The 19697-nt window shown below is 41.3% G+C and overlaps 1 protein-coding gene, 1 long non-coding RNA gene and 1 other non-coding gene across 5 annotated transcripts in view; all 3 read right to left on the reverse strand.

Annotated features, from left to right (window-relative positions):
- Nucleotides 1-515: 515 nt before the first annotated feature.
- On the reverse strand, nt 516-11694 carry LOC150061343 (uncharacterized). Its single transcript, XR_016535905.1, has 3 exons — nt 10562-11694; nt 8203-8510; nt 516-1606 (listed from the first exon to the last, which is right to left on the reverse strand). It is a non-coding gene; the product is annotated as an uncharacterized LOC150061343 (long non-coding RNA).
- Nucleotides 11695-14077: 2383 nt separating this feature from the next.
- Nucleotides 14078-19697, reverse strand: part of Arhgap29 (Rho GTPase activating protein 29) — a 65388-nt gene continuing 59768 nt past the window's right edge. For all 3 annotated transcript variants that reach the window (XM_090334228.1, XM_090334229.1, XM_090334227.1), the window contains 3 exons: nt 18992-19319; nt 18773-18878; nt 14078-16133 (listed from right to left, as the gene is read on the reverse strand). In XM_090334228.1, coding sequence (XP_090190354.1) covers nt 15268-16133; nt 18773-18878; nt 18992-19319 — 1300 coding nt within the window. In that variant the 3' untranslated portion in view covers nt 14078-15267. The remainder of the gene's footprint in view (nt 16134-18772; nt 18879-18991; nt 19320-19697) is intronic.
- On the reverse strand, nt 17744-17880 carry LOC150061345 (small nucleolar RNA SNORA46). The gene has a single exon (XR_016536054.1). It is a non-coding gene; the product is annotated as a small nucleolar RNA SNORA46 (small nucleolar RNA).

Consider the following 19697-nt stretch of genomic DNA (forward strand, 5'->3'; position numbering starts at 1 on the left):
AGCCGGAGTGTGGCCTAGTGGTAGAGCGCTTGCCTAGCATACACAAAGACCTGGGTTCAATTCCTCAGTGCCACATACATAGAAAAAGCTGGAAATGGTGCTGTGACTCAAGTGGCAGAGCTGTAGTCTTGAGAAAGTCCAAAGACAGGGTTCAGGCCCTGAGTTTAGGACTGGCAAAAAAAAAAAAAAAAACTCTGAGTGCGATTCAGTCATGGAATATATCTGGAACCCCAAACTCAAAGGCGAAACCAAGAGAAATCAGCAAGTGCAAGGGAAGTCTGAGTCCATAAAGTCTCACCAAAACAAAACCAAGCAAAAAAACCAATGACATGATTGAGCGTGAAGAATGGAGTCATGGAGAATGATGGAAAGGTGACATGGATGAAGATGTTGAATTACAGCCCCTTCGTATGCTGCTTAAAGATAATACAATAAACGGAGAGAATGGAGCTTTATCTTCATGTACATAAAAGAAACCTGGGAGGACTGTAATTTAAATCATTTAAACATTTCTCATCCAAAGGCAAGCAGATTCATTTTCACCTCTCACCTCATTCCCGGGAGCCAGAGACCACTGCTGCTCTTCTGAATACTTTCACAGCAGATAAGAGTCTTATTGGTGTTTATTTTTTCCAGTACTGGGGCTTGAACTCAGGGCCTCAAACTCTTGCTTGGCTTTTTTTTCCTCAAGTCTGGCATTTTTATCACTTGAGCCACATGTCCACTTCTGTCTTTTTGCTGGCTAATGATCTGCCCAGGTTGGCTTGGAACCATGATCCTCAGATCTCTCCGCCTCTGAATAGATAGGATTGCAGGCGTGAGAACGTTTTTTAAAAAAAATAGGCTTAGAATGTGCATGAACTCAGGTGTACTGATTAATCTGTCCTTTACAACTGCCCTCTGAGAAAGGTATTCTTTTCGTTGCATGGATGAAGAAACACATTCAGAAATGTTGGGTGAGCAACTAACTCACATAGCCTAAAAGCAGAAAAAAAAAAAAGTTGGTGTGGAAAGTCAAGCCTTCTCATTCTTTCCCACCACATGTGTCTCTGACCAAAGCAGGAAATAAACACATAATTGAATTGGCCTTTGACTTATCTCTCCCCTTCCTGGAAGCCAATGCCAGAAGCTTCGGCAGAAAGTTCCTCTAAGCCTCTACAGCTACCAGCCCAGAAAAGCAACTGTGAGTTCTCCATCCTAGGAGCAAGACTGCCAGTCCTGTTCAGATCTTTGTGTCCAAACAGGAAAGCAGGCAGTTGGAATGGAGCAGTTACTAAAAAGGAAAACTGAGTCACTTGTTTTTCCCTCCTGATTTCCATTCGGACCTCCATCTGTGCTGATAGATGGCAAATGGCTTCCAGAGCCATGGGTGACTCATGCACATTATTGGCAGCTGGTCTTGGGTTCCAGTTCAGTTTCCTATTTCCTCCCCATTTCAGAGAGGATGACGACGGACTTCAGTTACCGCTGTGAGGCTTGGAAAGGAGGAAAAGATTGGGCTGCTTTGGGAAAACGGTTGGCAGTAAATGTCTTCCACCATCTTGATAGATGGTCAAATCACCAATTTCAAAGGAAGGATTCCAAATCCTGGATTTCACCAACACTCCTGAAAGAGGAGAAAGAAAAGAAAAAGGAAATAGAGGAATTCACCCTAGGAGGCTTAACTCTACTGTGAGATTCTGGCTCACAGCTTCCTGTACCTAGTTTTACTGTATCTCCATTTGTTTGTTTATATATTTATTGCCAGTATTGGGGCTTGAACTCAAGGCTTCATACTCTTGCTTGGCTTGTTATTCTTCAAAGTTGGTGCTCTAGTACTTGAGCTATACTTCCACTTCTAGCTTTTTGCTAGTACATTGGAAACAAGAATCTCTCATATTTGTTTACCTGGACTGGTTTTGAACTGGGGTCCTGAGATCTGGTGGTTCTGTTGTAGTCTCCTTTCCTTCCTATACAAAGTACTTTGTGTCTTTGAATTTCTCAAGATGGAACTTTGAGAATGTAACCTCTCCATCTTCTCTGGGGACAGTTCTCAAATAAATCAGATTCCTTCTGTTAAGAATAGCTCAGGATGATGAGGTGTCATGTAGGAATATCAACATCAACTTGAGAGAACTTAGCAATGCTAAGTTTACCTCTGCAGAAAGGTGTGCCATCAACCAAAACAATCTGCAAGCCAGCATACACAGCTGCCAGACTATTCCTGGTTTAATTCCTAACCCAGCAGGCCCCGCCCCTCTGCTCAGATTGGCTGAGCTCAGATTCACAATTTGCAAAAGGATGTGGCTTAATTAACAAGATGCAACCAAAATTCTGGAAGTCCCTAACACTTGTCAGAAAAAGGATGTAATTACTAAAATATAATTAATAAAGGGCCAAGACACCTGGCCAAAGCAGGAACTCCTCAGAAAATCCATATCCTTAAGATTTAACCAAGAGGAAGCAAACTTGCTTTTCTTACACTTCTTACCAATTGTTCTGTCCTGAATATCAGCCCTTCAAGTGATGGGGAGCCTGGAGCTGATTCTGATATCAGATAGTTCCCGTATCAGAATCAATCAGCAATGAAGCAGATTCCTAGGCTTGATGGTCATGCAATTTCATGGAAAACTCTGAGGCAGTTAACAAGATTTCAGGTGACTTGAGGGCCCCTGATGATAAGAAACAGCTCAGAGGAGATAGGAAAGATAGGCTGGAGTGCTAGCCTAGCCTCCAGGCTCTAAGCTCCATACTCAGCTAAGTTTGCTCAGCTCTAGGACTGCCACAAACCCATCAGAAAGTATGCTACTTCAGTTTACACTAAGAAAATGTATCTGACTCCTATTACATGGTCAGGCATACCCCACCCAAACCAAATATGCAAACCTTGGAGAAGTTTCCTCATCTGAACCACCTAACTCAGCATTGGAATCTTTTCTGTGAAACTCATTTGGACTGCACAGCACTGGTATTTATCCATTTTTTTTAAGTTGAGGAAAGACATTATAAACATAAAGAATGCTCCTCAATAACAAAGGCACATGTATTTCCTACAGAGTGACAAGAATCTCCTGAATGTGATTGGAAGAAATGGGGGGGGGGGAATAATTAAAAGGGATGATAGTAATCGAGATGCATTGTATTAATTAACTGGCATATTGAAATAAAACTCCTCTCTGTACAACTACTTAATTTTTAAAAATTAAAAAAAAATGCTTTACCCTCTTCCCCCCCCACAAAAAAATCCGTAAGTGCAAAAGAGGTTGGGCCTGTCCAGGTTAAATCAATAATTTGTTGGGTTTAAATTGACACAGTTTAAGCACATGTAAAGTGGCTTTGCCAGCATTTTATTTACTCAGAACCACTGGTCTGACTTGATGTGCTATCTGCCAATGGTCAACTCAAAGAAGGACTAAATCCCTAACTAGATTACCAATTATATAAACTCCGTGTGTGTGTGTGTGTGTGTGTGTGTGTGTGTGTGTGTGTGTGTGTGCGCGTGCACTTAATTGGAGATAAAAAGACTCATAGACATTCTCTTTTTTGCCAGTCCTGGGCTTGAGCTCAGGGCCTGAGCACTGTCCTTGGACTTTTCAAGGCTAGAGCTCTACCACTTGAGCCTCAGCACCACTTCCAGCTTTTTTTTCTATATGTGGTACCGAGGAATCGAACCCGGGTCTTCATGCATGCTAGGCAAGCACTTTAACCACTAGGCCAAACTCCCGGCCCCTCATAGACATTCTTAATCAGGTTGGCTTTGAACTGTGATCCTCAGATTTCAGCCTCAGGTTACAGGTGTGAACCGTGAGTGCCTGTCTATTTAAACTGCTTTTGAGGATTGTCTATATGCTGGGCTATTACCGAGGGCACTATGGAAACAATTAAGTGATTCTCAACATTGAACTTGATGCCCAAATGATCTGTTCAGCGTTTTAGAAACATTGCAGCACAGCTTTTACCCCATCCCCACTGAGTCGAGGCCTCCAAGGGCAGTGTCTAGGCTGCACGGATCAAACCTTTGCCGGTGCACTTATGAGGACCAAGAGGAAAAGCAAAGCCCGTGTTCAATCCCACTTAGGAGAATGTTGGTCTTGGATAGATAATATTGATATGAACATATTTGCAATAGGACTTGTAAGAAGAATACACTTCGGGCAAAACACAATTGCGACCAATAACAAAGTATGATCCAAGAAACAAAAATATAGAGGGACAATGTAGTCAAAATTAACTCAAAACCAGATTTTTATTTTCTAATTTTGTTTTTGTCAGTCCTGGGGCTTGAATTCAGGACTTGAGCTTTCTTAAGCCTAGTGCTCGCTCTGCCACTTGAGCCACAGCACTACTTCTGGCTTTTTCTGTGTGTGTACAAGGTACTGAGGAATTGAATCCAGGGCTTCATGCATGCTAGGCAAGCACTCTACCAGTAGGCCAAATCACATTTTTATATGAGCTTTTATCTGGGCAGATTTTTCTTTTTTTTTGGCCAGTCCTGGGGACTGAACTCAGGGCCTGAGCACTGACTGCACTGACTGTCCTTGGGCTTTCCTCAAGGCTAGAGCTCTACCACTTGAGCAACAGGACCACTTCCAGCTTTTTTATGTATGTGGTACCAAAGAATTGAACCCGGGTCTTTGTGCATGCTAGGCAAGCACTCTACCACTAAACTCCAGCCCTATCTATCACGTCTGGTTGAAGGGAAAATTAAAATCTGCTACTCACAGCCAGGTTCAGTGGTTCACACTTGTAATCCCAGCTACTCAGGAAGCTGAGATCTGAGGATCATAATTCAAAGACAGCCTGGGCACTAAAGACTGTGAGACTCTTATCTCCAATTATCTGCCAGAAAACCGAAGACTTTTATATCCGATTAACCAGCAACAAGTTGGAAGTGGAGCTGTGGCTCAAGTGGAAGAGTGAAAGCCTTGAGCGAAAAAGCTAGGCATTAGTGTAAACCTCAATACCAGCCTCCCCCACCTCTACTAAAAAACCCCCAAATCAAAAAACCCAGGTAAATGCTGTAACTTTTTCAAAAGTTAAATAAAAGCTTACACTTTTAAATAAGCTTAAACTATGTGTGAGTCTAAATGAACTGCAGTGGTGAAATCTGAAGTGAGCAGAAACCAAATGTTTACACCCTGGCTAATGAGAAGGTCTTAGAGGGAATTGTGGGGAATGCATTTGGCTTGGCAGATGCTTCGCTGGACCCAATTCAGTTCTAAGCAGATTTCTGTAATCCTTGCTTCTAATTGGGTCAATGCCATGTGATTTCAAACGTTATTACAGGAGACTAGTGCACAGAAATTATTGAGAGAGCCTTCTCCTAGAAACTAAGTGCTGATTCACATGGCTGAAAAGTCACAACTATCTTTATTTTAAGGGAGGAGGTAAACTGAGTACAGAGATGGTGGCCCTTAGATGAGAGAAAGGTCAGGAATTTCAATGAGAATTGCTTTATTTTATATATATATATATGTAATATATATTACATAATATAATTAAGTTTAATTAATAAAACATATAAATGTTATATATTATACAATTAATAATATATATAATTAAGTATAACTCAAGTACTGGAACTTGAACTCAGAGCCTCGCCATATTCCTTTGGGGTTTTTTTTTTTTTGCTCGTTTGGCACTTTGCCACTTGAGCCACACCTCTCTTTCTGGCTTTTTGTTGGTTAATTACAGATAAGAGTCTCATGGACTTTCATGGTTGGGTTGGCTTTGAACCATGATCCTTAGCTCAAGACTTCTGTTAGGGCTCCTAAGAAACCCATCTGATGGCCCTTTCCCACCAGTCAGCAAAGTTGTTTTTACAAAACATAACCCCTGTTGTAGACAAGATGTCAAACTCTGAGCAGTATGATTTCCCAAACAAGCTTTAATAAATCTGATCTCTGTGCTATTTAACCATTGTATGACAGTGCAAACGAAGATACTGGCCTTTGTGAATTGGTATATTACAAATCAACACACTTAAACATTTTTACATAATTACCCAAAACTTCAAGCTATACTGAGTTCCTTTTCATTTTCAGATGTTGACAGTTGCCTACCGTGTCCTTTTACAATGAAGAAAAGAACCCTTAAGCTGTGCTTTGAGTTGTGAAGTTCAAAGGGGTCATGTTTGGAATATGGTTGAAAATAATACTGTATAATTCTGGTATATGTACAATTTAATATTTGAATCTGTAATCCAGTCCTGGATTTCTTTCACCACTGTGCAAAACACTTAGGTTGCCAGCCTTGGAACTCATTGGAAATGTGGAATTCTCTTGTTGAAGTCTGTCTTGAAAGACTCTCAGTGTATTTTAAAACCGCAATAATGAGATTCAACTAAACACCATGGTTCAGAAGGAATTTTCTGTGAGCTCTGTGCGATCCAGATGGTGATCACTGGTTAAAAACTGGCTCAACTGAAAATCCAAGTATTAGAAGATGTGCATATTAGTTGGTAGCTAGTAGCTATTACAGAAAAATATTAGAAAATGAAACTGCCAGTGGCCATTTATGAAATAAAAACTCCTGTTTAATAGAGAACAAGTGTTTTATAAAAACCTCATAAAAATCATATCGTTTATATTGGAACACTATAAAAACCCCAACATTATACTTGGCAATGCTGGTTTTTTTATACTTAAGCACTTAGTTCTGGTCTAGGAAGTAGGATTGCGTCTAGCTGTTTCCATCAGTTTGACAACTGCACTTTATTGAAGATGGGTTAAAAGATATGGCTTTATGGGAGAGAAAAACCAATGAAGCATTTAACATTTTAAATCAACATATTGCATTTATCAGCTCTGAAACCCAAAATACTGTGGCGTGGCTAATGAACCTAGAAGACTCCCAGAACCCCCTGCGGGCTTGAGCTCTCTGTTCTCGGTAAGCAGCTCAAGAATTTGGAGCTGAGCAACATCTAGGTATTTACTGACCTATTTTTCTTGGGAATATCTTGGTTCACTAGGGACAAAACCTTGATGTTTGGGGGAGTGCTGGAAAGAATGTATATCAATTAATTTTTCCTACAAGTCACTTAGTTAATAGCTGAGTGTGACTGAGTTCATAGCTGTGTAAACCCTCTGTTGTAAATTAACAGAGCACTCACTAGTGCTTGGTGAGAGAAGAAAAATGCTTAGTTCAGTACATCACTCAGTAACTCCTTAGTCTATGCAGATGTTTTACTGAGATCACTGTTTCTTTAGTGTATACTATTCCATGGGATGGAAGAGCCCCAGGCTTAGAAAGCAGGGTAGCAACAGCTGGGTGTGGTGGCTCACCCCTGTAATCCTAGCTACTCAGAAGTCTGATTTCTGAGGATGGCAGTTCAAAGCCAGCCCAGGGACTAAAGTCCATGAGACTTATCTCCAGTTAACCACCAGAAAACTGGAACTGGTGCTGTGGCTCAGGGGGTAGAGCAATAGCATTGAGCTGAAATGCTCAGGGACAGAGCCCAGGCCCAGAGTTCAAGTCCCACAACCAAAAAAAAAAGAGCAGTGTAGCAAAGACTCACATCCGAACCAAACCAAAGGACTCAATCTTCTTGGGTAGGTTCCTTGTGGCAAAATGGCAATATTCCAGGTTTTGTGGAAGAGTGCTGGCTTTTGCCAATGTTTTATTATTTTAGAACTCTCCTATTTTTACCATTATTCTCATTAGGAGATCTTGTGAGTAGTAGTCCAAATTCCTGTAAAATTTCAAGTTTAAGTCATGTGTGTGTGTACGTGTGTGTGTTTCAATACTGTGCCTTGAATTCAGGGCCTGGGTATTGTCTCTTAGCTTTATTTTTGTTCAAAGCTGGTGTACTACACTTAACCACAGCTCCGCTTCTAGCTTTTTGATGGTTAACTGGAAATGGGATTCTCATGGGCTTTCCTATTTGGGCCGGTTTTGAACTGTGATTCTCATATCTCAGCCATCTGGCTGTTTTGTTTTTATAGTTTGTCTCTATTTTCTAGCACAATGATGGAACATAGTAATTTGTCATTCAATGCTTATTGAATTATTTCAGCAAGAGAATACAACCTAAAGCTTTCTAACAAATAATAATCCTTGAATCCTAAACTGCAATAAGATATCAGTTCGTGTTGCCAGCGACCTATGCCAACAAAGGACATTGCTGTACAAAGCATGTCTGGAAAGCGGCCTGCCTAGAGTTAAGGTTTATCTCAGAGTCGAAGATTCAGTGTTTGAAAGGTCTTTACAAGTCAAGTAACTTACCCAACGTTCTCTGGCTGGATTTCTTTTTGCAATATGCTTAAAGGTAGTTGCTATATGGTCCCATTGCTTCCCCAAATTCATTTGTTGAAAATCATCAGTTCGTGCTATCAAGGGAGCATTGGAGGTTTGGGGAGGGATCTGGCCACAAGGCCTCCACACTTGTGAATGGCTTCCTGTGTCATTCCTCTTCACCCTTTTGCTTTCGCCTGAGGGGAATGCAGACACAGATGCCATCTTTGAAGTAAAGAGATAGCCTCCTTTACCAGACATGGAATCTGTAAGGTTCTTAATCTCGGACTTTTCAGTTCCTATGAGGAAAAAAAATTTTTTTTGTTTATGAACTATCTAGTCTAGGGTATTTTATTACAGATTCAGGAATGGATAAAAAGTCCTACTATCTAGTTTTTTGTTTGTTTTTTTTTGTTTTTGTGTGTGTGTGTGGGGGGGGTCATGGGAGCCTTGAATTCTGGGCCTGGGCACTGTCCTGAGTGCTTCAGCTCAAGGTTACCGCCCTACCCCTTGAGCCACAGCCCTACTCTCCATTTTCTAGAGATTAATTGGAGGTAAGAGTCTCATGTTCTTTAGTGCCTGTGCTGGCTTTGAACCGCCATCCTCAGATCTCAGCCTCCTGAGTAGCTAGGTGTGAACCACTGCGCCTGGCTTCATCCAGTTTTTTATTCATATATGTACCCAAGTAATTGAGAAATCACAAGATCACATGTCCTGTTTTAGAACAATTTTAATAAGTTGGCTTCTTTACATTATGAAACAGAAATCTGATTCCTGATGGATTCCAGTCTGGTTGTACTTTCCTCAAAGGACCAAACATGCATTCTAATTCATTTCCACTTTCAATATCTGTGGACAATTGTCATGTTCCTCAAGTTTCTTCTTTCTCAGACAAGGCATCTACAGGTTGTCACTCATTTAACATTCTGGTTTCCAGATCCTGGCTCTTTCAATCTTGTCTAATTCTTCTCTGACCTTCTCCAATACCACATTCATAACAATCAGTGAAGTGTCCAACAACGCCTGAATAATCCTTAGTGTTCCGCCACCTCACCAAGAGGTGTGTCTATATTCTTCTCAAATTATATAGTATTAAAATCTTATTATACATTATACTTTAAATGTAATTTTGGTCAATGATAACATCAAGGTAATTCCAAGGGAATGTCTGGTAACATTGGGGGAAACCTTCAACAGAATGAAATGCATTATTTTGTGAGGCATTTTGTCAGCCAATGGCTTTGCTTAAATAAGATTATGAATTTTAAAAACATCTTCTTTTGAGATGGGAGTATACCTTAGGGGAGGAATGTTTGCCTAGCATGGGTTTAAGGCTCAGAACTTCAAATAAATACATAAAATTAAAAAGAATAGGCCATCTTTGGGGCCAGGAGTTTGGCCTAGTGGTAGAGTGCTTGCTTAGCATGCACGAAGACTTGGGTTCAATTCCTTGGTACCCCACATACATAGCAAAAAGCTGGAAGTGGTGCTGAGGCTCAAGTGGTAGAGTGCTAGCCTTGAGAAAGTCCAAGGATAGTGCTCAAGCCCTGAGCTCAAGCCCAGGACTGGCAAAAAAAAAAAAAAAAAAAAAAAAAAAAAACAGGCCATTTTTACTAGCAAACAGAACTTAAAAGAGAGGAAGGCAATGAGAAAGGAAAAGGCTACTGTCAATGGATAGCCAAAAGATTTTGTAGCAATCCAGCCAGCCCAGCCAACTCCTACATCACAGAAAATGCTTTCCTTTGTCACATGAAGTCTTACAGAATCTGAAACAGTTTTGGGCTTTCTCTAGATTGAGCTTTAATTTCATTAGAGCCCTTTAACAGCCAGTTAAATGTTTAGGCTCAGGTCAACCACAGGGCGTATACCTGTATTCCGTGTTAAGGAGATTGAGGCAGGAGACTCAAATTAAGGTCAACCTGGGTTACATAGTGAGATCCTGTCTCTGTGTGTGCCTGTCTCTCACACAGACACACATACAGATACAGACATACACAAAGGGATCACCTTTGTACCTTGAACCAAATTGCTGTTTATAATGTCTACAAACCCCAATGTTCGGAGGAAAATTTCTTTCCTTACTTTAAGTGAATAAAAGGAGGGAAGGAGGGAAGGAAGAGAGAGAGAAGGGAAGGAAAACTACCTCTTGTGTTGATTTCTGTAGTGTTTGCTGGATGTACTCTGGGTTTGTACAAGTGTCACTGTTTTGAATAGATACTCAAATAGTTAAGAGGTGATGGGACATCCTGTCTGAAACTTATAATCTATAAATGTGTAAAATGTTCCTAAAAGATCATGTGCTAAAGACCAATGCATGTGTTCAGAGGGGACTGGGTCGTAAGCACCTTACCTTCAGTAATGGTTTAGCTTATTGGTGGATTCAGAAAAGTGCTTCTCCGAAAACTCTTGATATAATCCAAAACTTTCTCCAGGAAGACTTTGTGTTTCTTTTATTAGATTTGCTCTTAGGTGCTTTAGTTTTTAAATCCTATCTTTGAAAAGATCTTTCTAAATACATTTATTTCTCTTAGCCTGGGATACACAGAACAGAACTGATTTCTGTATCCCGTAAGTGCATGTGCTGACTTCGCTGAATTACAGATGGTAATGCAATTGTCCACCTATCAGCACACCAAAAATCAGTTCCCGTTTCTATGTAAGAAAACCCCAGAGAATTATATTGACTATATAGAGTTGTCATTGAGAGAGATGCTTCTAGTTAAAGAAATACTGCACAGCAATGACTGGAAGTTTAGTGGCCTTGGACGATCTTTGCATGAAAGCATTGAAGGAGGTGATGTTACAGTTCAATTTCCCGGTGACATCGCCAGGACCTCGTGCTTGGAAAGAATCCCACATTATCCTATGTTGAGATGCTTCCTCCATGATGCCCATGATACTGGCACACATTCCCCTTCTGTTTCTCTGCCATCTGTGCTGCTCACTCATTCCATCTTTTCTTGCCCAGTCTCTTCACTGACAATGATCTGGAACAGTGCAGGTTTGAACTTAAAAATGTCAGAGTTGGAATCCAGAGTTGGAAGTCCTCAGCTTCTCAGGATTTCCCCCTTTTCATACCTGATGCATGGGAAGCCTAAACATTATTATAAATCCTTCAATTCTGGTCTATCACAAGAATGCCATGCATGAGCTGGGAATGTGGCTTCGTGGTAGAGTGCTTGTCTTGCATGCATGAAGCCCTGGGTTCCATTCCTTAGTGCCCCATATACAGAAAAAGCTGGAAGTGGTGATGTGGCTGGAGTGGTAGAGTGCTAACCTTGAGTAAAAGAAGCTCAGGGACAGCGTGCAAGCCTTGAGTTCAAGCCCCAGGGCTGGGGGAAAAAAAAATCCATGCACATTGTTCTTCTATTTCTTTCTTTTGTGCTTCTGATTTTACTAGCCTATATTTAGTAAACATACGATTTGTTACAGCTCCACACCTGTACCCTGTATCCCAATCAATCTCACCCCCTCTCTCCCATTTTGAACCCCTCCCCAACAAAAGCATCCTTTCTCCCAGTTGTAAAGGTTGTGTGGACAATATGCCACCTTCTTTACTCTCCCCAGCAGCCAGCTCGTCCTGCTCATCTCCACCTGTAGCCTATTTCTCTCCATCTGCCCACTGACCATCATCACTTCTTGTTGATTTTTTTCTATGCTATTCTTTTTTTTTTGGTCAGTCTTGGGACTTGAACTCTGGGCCTGGGTGCTGTCCCTGAGCTCTCCAGCTTAAGGCTACCACTCTAACCCTTGAGCCACAGTGCCACTTTTGGTTTTCTGGTGGTTAATTGGAGATAGAGTATCTCAGACTTTAGTGCTGGAGCTGGCTTTGAACCGAGATCCTCAGATCGCAGCCTTCTGAGAGGCTGAGGGTGTGTGAGCCACTGCACCTGGCTTTTCTCTATTCTAGTCTCATACACATTGCAAGGTCATTTACCCTTTCTCTCTTCCTCAGTTGCTTCTTACCTTGACTCATGTCCTGCTTAAGCATATAAATAAATACATATGTGGATATATACACACATATACCTATCCATGCATATGAATCTTTTAGGTCTAGTTTGAGCTTCTTTTGTCTTGCTTAGTATGATGTCCTCTAGTTGTATTCCATGTTCCTAAAAATGACATTTCTTCTCCCCCCCCCAGTCCCGGGGCTTGAACTCAGGGCCTGGGCACTGTTCTTGGGCTTTCTCAGAGATAGCACTCTACCACTTGGGCCACAGCATCACTTCTGGCTTTTTTGGTGTATGTGGTCCTGAGGAAATGAATAAAGCCAGGGCTTCATGCATGCTAAGCAAGCACTCTACATTCAGCCATGCTCCCGGCTGACATTTTTTCTTTATTGCTGTGTAACATTCCATATTTATTATTCACATCTTATCCATTCCTCTGTTTAGTACTCCGTTGATTCCATCATTTGGCCATTATGAACAGTGCTGCAATGACCAAGGATGTATGTGTACTCATTTGCTCTCTGGATGTGTGTCCAGTAGTGTAAGGTGGGGTCATAATGAAGATCCGCCTTCAGTCTTTTGAGGAATCTCCCAGTGGATGCCCAGAGGCTGTACTAGTTTACATTCCCCCCTGAGTGGTATAGGAAGGATCTTCTTTCCCACATCCTCTCCAGCATTTGTTGTTTATTTTCTTGGTGGCTGTCACTCTGACTGAAGTACAATGGAATCTTAGTGCAGTTTTGACTTGCATTTAGTTTATGGTGAAGGATATGAACATTTCTTCATGTATTTATTAGTCATTTCTTCTTATAAGAACCATCTATTCAGTTTGTGTGTACATTTGTTGATTGGATTGCATGTTCTTTTACTGTTTAATTCACACAAAAAATGATTTTCAGGATTTGTAAATTTCATGGAAGTTCTCAGTGTGGCTATCTAAGGAAGCGCAGTCAATCTTTTCCAGCAAAGCTTTCTGGCTATCCTTCCTTCTTGCTCACATCTCATCCCACTGTCATTGGACGGCTCTCCGGCGAGTGGCATCCATTACTTTATCAGTACCAGGGCATAATGAACTGGGCTAGTCTATAAATAGCTTCTGGTTCTCAGGAAAGACTTGCTGTAGCCCCCAGGAAACTAGAAAGTATACAGGCTGGAAGAGATGTCAAGGAGCCTTATGGAGACGAGTGATCTAAAAGTGGAACTCATTTGTAAGGATTAGATAGAAGGAAACAGAGTGATGGCTTTAATATATGATAGGCTATCTAACCGTCCATTTTCTAAGTGTTAGTTTGGGATGATGAAAAAATTTTGAAGTCAGACATGGGCACAGCTGCAGAATCACATGGGTAGACTACTATCGTGTAGCCAGCTTGTGAACATGCTAGAAATGGTAAATTTTATGTGTACTTTGCAATTATAAAGATTTAAAAGTAGCTTTCCATTGTTGAGCACTTACTGGTACTATAGTAGTCATACAGTCATCAAGAGATTGGGTTCTGCTTATTAACTAAATCTATAAATTTAGAATCACATCACTTTGTTAAGCCTCAGTTTTCTTATCAGTGACACAGGAATAATACAATGCTCACTTGTCTATTCTAGCTAGTCATGAATTTATGTCGGAATTTTCCAAAGTTTGGGGTGAGGCATTTTACAAAGTAAGTGCTGGCTCTGATTCTTGTGCATTCTCACGGCAGTAGAACTGTCTTACATGGCATACAATGAGGACCATAAGCTCTAGCACACGCATTCATCGCTGGACTGTCATGTCACCGACAACTGTGAGACCATCTGCCATGAAGCCCCTTTCATACCATGCCCACGGGATGTTGACCATCTCACTCGTGACTAATGACACCCAAGTGTCACACCTATGAGGCAGTGATGCCAGAGACGCACAGGAACAGAAAAAATTTAACAAGTTATTAATGTGTTTATCAAGTGTAATATGGTCATATAAAAAGGATTTACTAGAATTGTAATTCACACATATAAAAAAGGCCATTTTATTTTTTGTCCCTTTTATATCCTATTTTAGACAAAACAATGAAACTGAGAAAACAATGGAAACATAAAGTTCTAAAAACCAGGTATTAACTGGGTATTTTATAAACGAAACAGACCCAATCATCTACACTTCTCAAATTCTAAACATGAGACTTATTGAACTCTCAGAGTCAACTTAAATAAATCTTTGCTAGATTTGAATGAAATATACATTTACAATGACTGGCAGTCCAGGCAGAAAAAGTTTGTCATGGTTCTTAAGTTAAAATATTTCATACAAGAGAAATGGTTTTAACGAAACTCAGACAATATCAAGAGGAGAAATGTACTTAATTTAAAAACTTCTGAAACGCGAATTTTTTTTTTTGGACCACTATATAAAACACCAAAAGGTTCAAACTGTTGAAAAAACAACAGTGTACAAAGGGGATAAAAAAAAGTATTAAAACCATTTAAAGCCAAATATGAAAAAACTGAACCATGTAATTTAGAAATGGGTTTAATAAGTGCACTTTCTCTGTACAATTTGACTACCACATGTAAAAACTGGCAATCGATTAAAATGCAATTAAATATAGATTTGTAAGCCTTCTGGCCATTATATAAATACAAAAAAGTGAACTGCCAATTGAAAAAAACAAAAGCTTACATACATACTCTACAAGCACAAATGGGCAAAGATGCAACTATAAAATAGTGTGGGAAAAACCACCTTCATAACACATTAAGGTCTTTTAGGCACTTGCATTTAGAAACATTTTATAAATAAGCATTTAGTTTCGCGTCAAAAAAATAAAGTTGCTTTTCCCCAATTGCATCTATTAGTTGAGAACTCTAATATATATTAGGGATGCATTTCAATGGACCATTTTGTAGGGAAAACCAGGTAACTTCAAGAAATATGAATCCAAAACTTGAAAAACACAGAATACCAAGGTAATTCCAGTGAGGCCCCGTCAAACACTCTGGCAGCAGATACAACATGACTAACAGCCACGCGTGCAAAAGGGGTCTCGTCAAAATGTTCTTTCACAACACAAACACAATTATCACAGAACAAAACAACACAAAGGAGAAAACCTGAATTTTGACAATCCTAGACAAATTGCGGGATTTCATCCTCAAGGTCTTCAAACTGCTGCATCCGTTTTAGCCTTGGTCTCTGGCACGCTGGAGAGACGTCAGGCAAGCCAGGCTCCCCTGGGGGCAGTACAGGCTGACTGCCCAGCTGCACATGACAGGCTGTTGGGTCTGAGTCTTGGCCCTGGGCGGTGAGGACAGTGCCAGGTGGCGTGGCTGCAGAGGGCGAAGCTGGCTTCTCCTCACTCCCCCTCACACTGCTGGTGGGTGTACGTGGCTTATAAAACGTGGTCCAGTGCTGGGGCTGCAGTGTCCTGGGAGCTCTGACAGGAGGGAGAGGGCTGGAGTCCGAGGCGCGTCTCTCAGCAGCCTCTCTCGCAGCCCTGCCTGGCTCTGTGCACGGCTTGCTGGGCTGCCAGGCGCTGCTGCAGTCCCCACTCAACCTGGTGCTTGTTGTGGCTCCTTTCTCTTGAAGCACACAGGGCGCAGTCGCTGTCGCAATTTTGACAGTTACACTGTTTGGTTCACATGGTTTGCTCCATGTTTTCTGTGTAGTGTGCTGGTCGAAGCCATTAAATTTGGAACAAACAGTAGTAGGGGGATCTTTTCTGTTAAGTTCTTCAAAGATAGGATGCTTGCCAAGCTTGTCTGAATTTCCACTTCCCATACTTCGGCCGCTCTTCTCGTTAGGAGAGCTTGCCAAAAGCAGTCTCTCCACAGGCAAACTCACAGGCCGAATTTTGGTCCTTGGCATATGCCTGGGCACATGGCTTGCTACCCTATCCGAATGCAGAAGCAGTGACTTCGGGCTTTTACAAACATCGTCCCTCTTTTGAGATGTTGATTCAAGCTCTTGGTCTCGAAGCAAGCGCTTTTTCTTCTCTGAAAAAAGAAACAAGATTTATTTAACCTCATGGCATATGGCTACAATCAGAAGATGATATAAATGAACTTCTCTAGAAGTAACAGGAGTCTGAGAATACTAGATTGGAAAAATATGTAATATTCGGATATGTAGACAGAGGAGCTAAATATTCAATGTTAATAAAGGCATTCTTTCGATTAAAAATTTTAAAATTTACTAAAATAGACTAAATAGCCACCAGATAGATTATAGGTTAGTAAAAATAAAAGCACTGGCCGGGAGTTTGGCCTAGTGGTAGAATGCTTGCCTAGCATGTACGAAGACCCGGGTTCCATTCCTCGGTACCACATTCGTAGTAAAAAGCCAGAAGTGGTGCTGTGGCTCAAGTGGTAGAGCCCTAGCCTTGAGAAAATCCAGGGACAGTGCTCAGGCCCTGAGCCCAAGCCCAGGACTGGCAAAAATAAATAAATAAATAAATAAATAAATAAATAAATAAATAAATAAAAGCACTAGTCAACTTGTTTTCCTATGCTGCTCATGTTTTCTTGGCCGGAGCTTCTGGAGGCAGACATCGGTACAGTAACCTCAGAGACTGTCCAAGCGCTGGCATGCCTGAGCCCTGAGCCTGTGATGGCTCACATGGTGCTTTCCAGCCACCAGTCCACAGTGAGAAGAGCAACAGGTTGGAAGCCTTGACTGCTGTGGTAGGCACGAGGTTCCTTAAAACAGCCAGCAGTCCCTCTCCATCCCTTACCTGCTCCTCCTCACCACTAACACTTCCCCAGGCCGGGACACCATTCTGAATGAATGGCAGCTGGTCCTGTGTACAGCCCATAGTCCTTTCCCACATCCCTGACACTGATCTGTCCAGAGGTCCTACCAGCATCATATGCTGGTCACTGTCCTCTGACCTTCTTCCTCCGTGGGGGCTGCTGAGTTTCCTTCCCTGGGCTGCCTGGCTTTGTGGGCCTCGTCAGCCCTGGGGCTTTCTTCTAGTACTACAGGAAGAAGGTGAAGCACAGGTGAGAGCTGCTCTGCAGCCAGCTGCCACCTGGTCCTGGGCTCCATTCCTGCTCCCCTTCTGCCCTTGCTGGGTGCCTATTTGCCACCACCTGTCAGGAAAGTCTCCTACATGCATCTACGTTGTCCTGCAGCCTGAATGTTCTAGTGACAGAAGTGCTTACTCAACTCTCTGGTGTATATATAGTGGGCATTCAAAATGATACTTTACGTTTATTCATATTTATTATTTTTTCTAATTGGGAGTCCTAGACCATGGGACAGTTAAAACCCGGCAAGGCTGACAAATCAGAGAGGACTGGGCTCATGTCCTGACTTCCTAGTGCATTAGAAGCGTGGCCTCTGGCATTATTAAGGTCTCTGGCCCTAGAGTAGGGGGCTCACACAGAGGCACACACACTCTGTTGTATGGCACAGAACTACTATGAAGATGAGAGCAGATAGATGGAATCAGTTAATGGGACCCATGCTTTTCACAGAGTAGGAAGGTACTTTGCTCCTTTATCTTTCAGCCTTTCAGGCTCTGCTCGTTGATATCTGATCATACATCAACTTCAACATATATGGCTATATTTTGAAAGACTGGGTTCAATAATGAAAATTTTTTTCATGTTCCTTGGCTCTACATAGCATCAACTGAATACCACATATCAGCTGTGCAACAACCCAAAGAGTCAGGAATTCTTTTGCACTACAGCATTACCAAGAATGGGGAAAATCCCATCATAGTTTAAATATAGTGCTGCAAGAATATAGGACTGCAACAACAAATGCAAGCCTTTATACCTGCTTGATAGCTACCATTTACTGCAGTACAACTGTTGAGAAAAAGTGACTTAAATGATCAGTCAAGGAAATGAAAGTCATACACACATGTGTACCTCGCGTGTTAAAGTGGGTCACAGCTATCACTTTTAGGAGCCTAAAGTCCTTGAGTTTCAGGAGTCTAGTCTGACTCTGGAGCTGTGGGAACATTTTGTGAAATACAGCACCAAAATGCTGTGAGATGGCTCAGCTCTTTCCTGCCTCAACACAAAACTCATGACAAGAAGCAAACATAAAAACAAGGATACTTTTCAGAAGGAACACAAAAACACTAGTGAAATTAAGGGTATCTTTTTTTAAAATAAAAGTTATCATGACACAAGGTGCATTAAGAAGTAACTTTCTCAATGGCTAGCCAGATGAGTTAATACCATTTTGATTCTGGAGCTCATCAACTCTATTCACCCTAGCTTTTGGCTTTGTTTATTTGACTGTCCTGGGACTTGAATTCAGGGCTTGGGCACTGTCCCTGAGCTTCACTTGCTCAAGGCTAGTACTCTACCATTTGAGCCACAGCGCCATTTCCAGCCTTTTCTGAGTAGTTTATTGGAGATAAGAATCTCTCGGACTTTCACGTCCAGACTGGCTTTGAAACTCCATCCTTAAATCCCAGCCTCCTAAGTAGCTAGGATTGCAGATGTGAACTACCAGCACCTGGCTTTTTTCCTTTGTACATACATAACGTTTTAGTGGTACCAGGGGATTGAAATTAAGACCTCATATGTGCAAAGTCTATTCACTTTGCCTTTTATTTGCTAAGTTTTAAAGCAGTACACAAAGCAGTAAACAAAGTTTTTACATAGCCACTCACCAATGAGACACGAGTCACATTTTTCCAATGCATTTTGCTTGTGTTCTGATTCTTGAAATGTAGTTGGTTCAAAAATTTTGCTTTCATTAGCTGCAGTATGAATATCCTGTCAACGGAAGAGAATTTTCACACTTGAAGCACAACACATTTTGGAATAAATAGCTTGAAGATGGCTACAACACAAAGTTCTAATGAAATTTTATAAAAGTGAAAACTCACTTCCTTTGAAGAAAAAAACATTGACTTCATAGAATGTTCTGGGTCTCTTTCTTCTGGTGACAACAGAAGTTTTGAAAGATAGCCTTGATCAACCTGGTGTGCAACAGCACCTGTGCCAGATGTGGCATCTTGTGGCTGTAGAGATCCATCAAAGATCTTCTGTGAGTACGTAATGAGGAACTCTACCAGTCGTGCCTGATGTGAATATTCCGCAAGGGAAGAGATGGTGACAGGAGCAGTGGTGGGCCTTGGCCTAATGAGACTTGGTCCAAATATGACCCCCAAGTTTTTGGAGTTCATTTTGTTTTCTTCTGAGTGATCTACCACCCTGCAAAGTAGAGCACAGAAAGCTATGAGATTGATCTAGAGGTTCCTTAATTGTGGTTTACTATGGGTTGAGAAGGATGAAGGAAAAATAGGCTGTATGAGTCTAAGAAAAATTTGTTAAGGGTCAAATCTGAGTGTGTGTGTGTGGGTGGGGATAAAAAAAGAAAACATTCAATTGAAGTATTTGTTACAAAAAGGATTTACAGTATTATATGAGGATAAAATCCAGGTACAAGAAACTGCTGAAGCTTGGCTAGAAGAAAGGAAAACATTTCCCTTAAAATAACTTCCATCTCAGCACATAACATCTCATATGCTGGAAGAAAGCATCACTGGCTCTTTGACTGCCATGGCTAGGTTCTGAGCTGCCTTCACCCTC

This window comes from Megascapheus bottae, chromosome 6 (genome assembly GCF_031878675.1).
Source record: "Megascapheus bottae isolate mThoBot1 chromosome 6, mThoBot2.hap1, whole genome shotgun sequence".
NCBI lineage: Eukaryota > Metazoa > Chordata > Mammalia > Rodentia > Geomyidae > Megascapheus > Megascapheus bottae.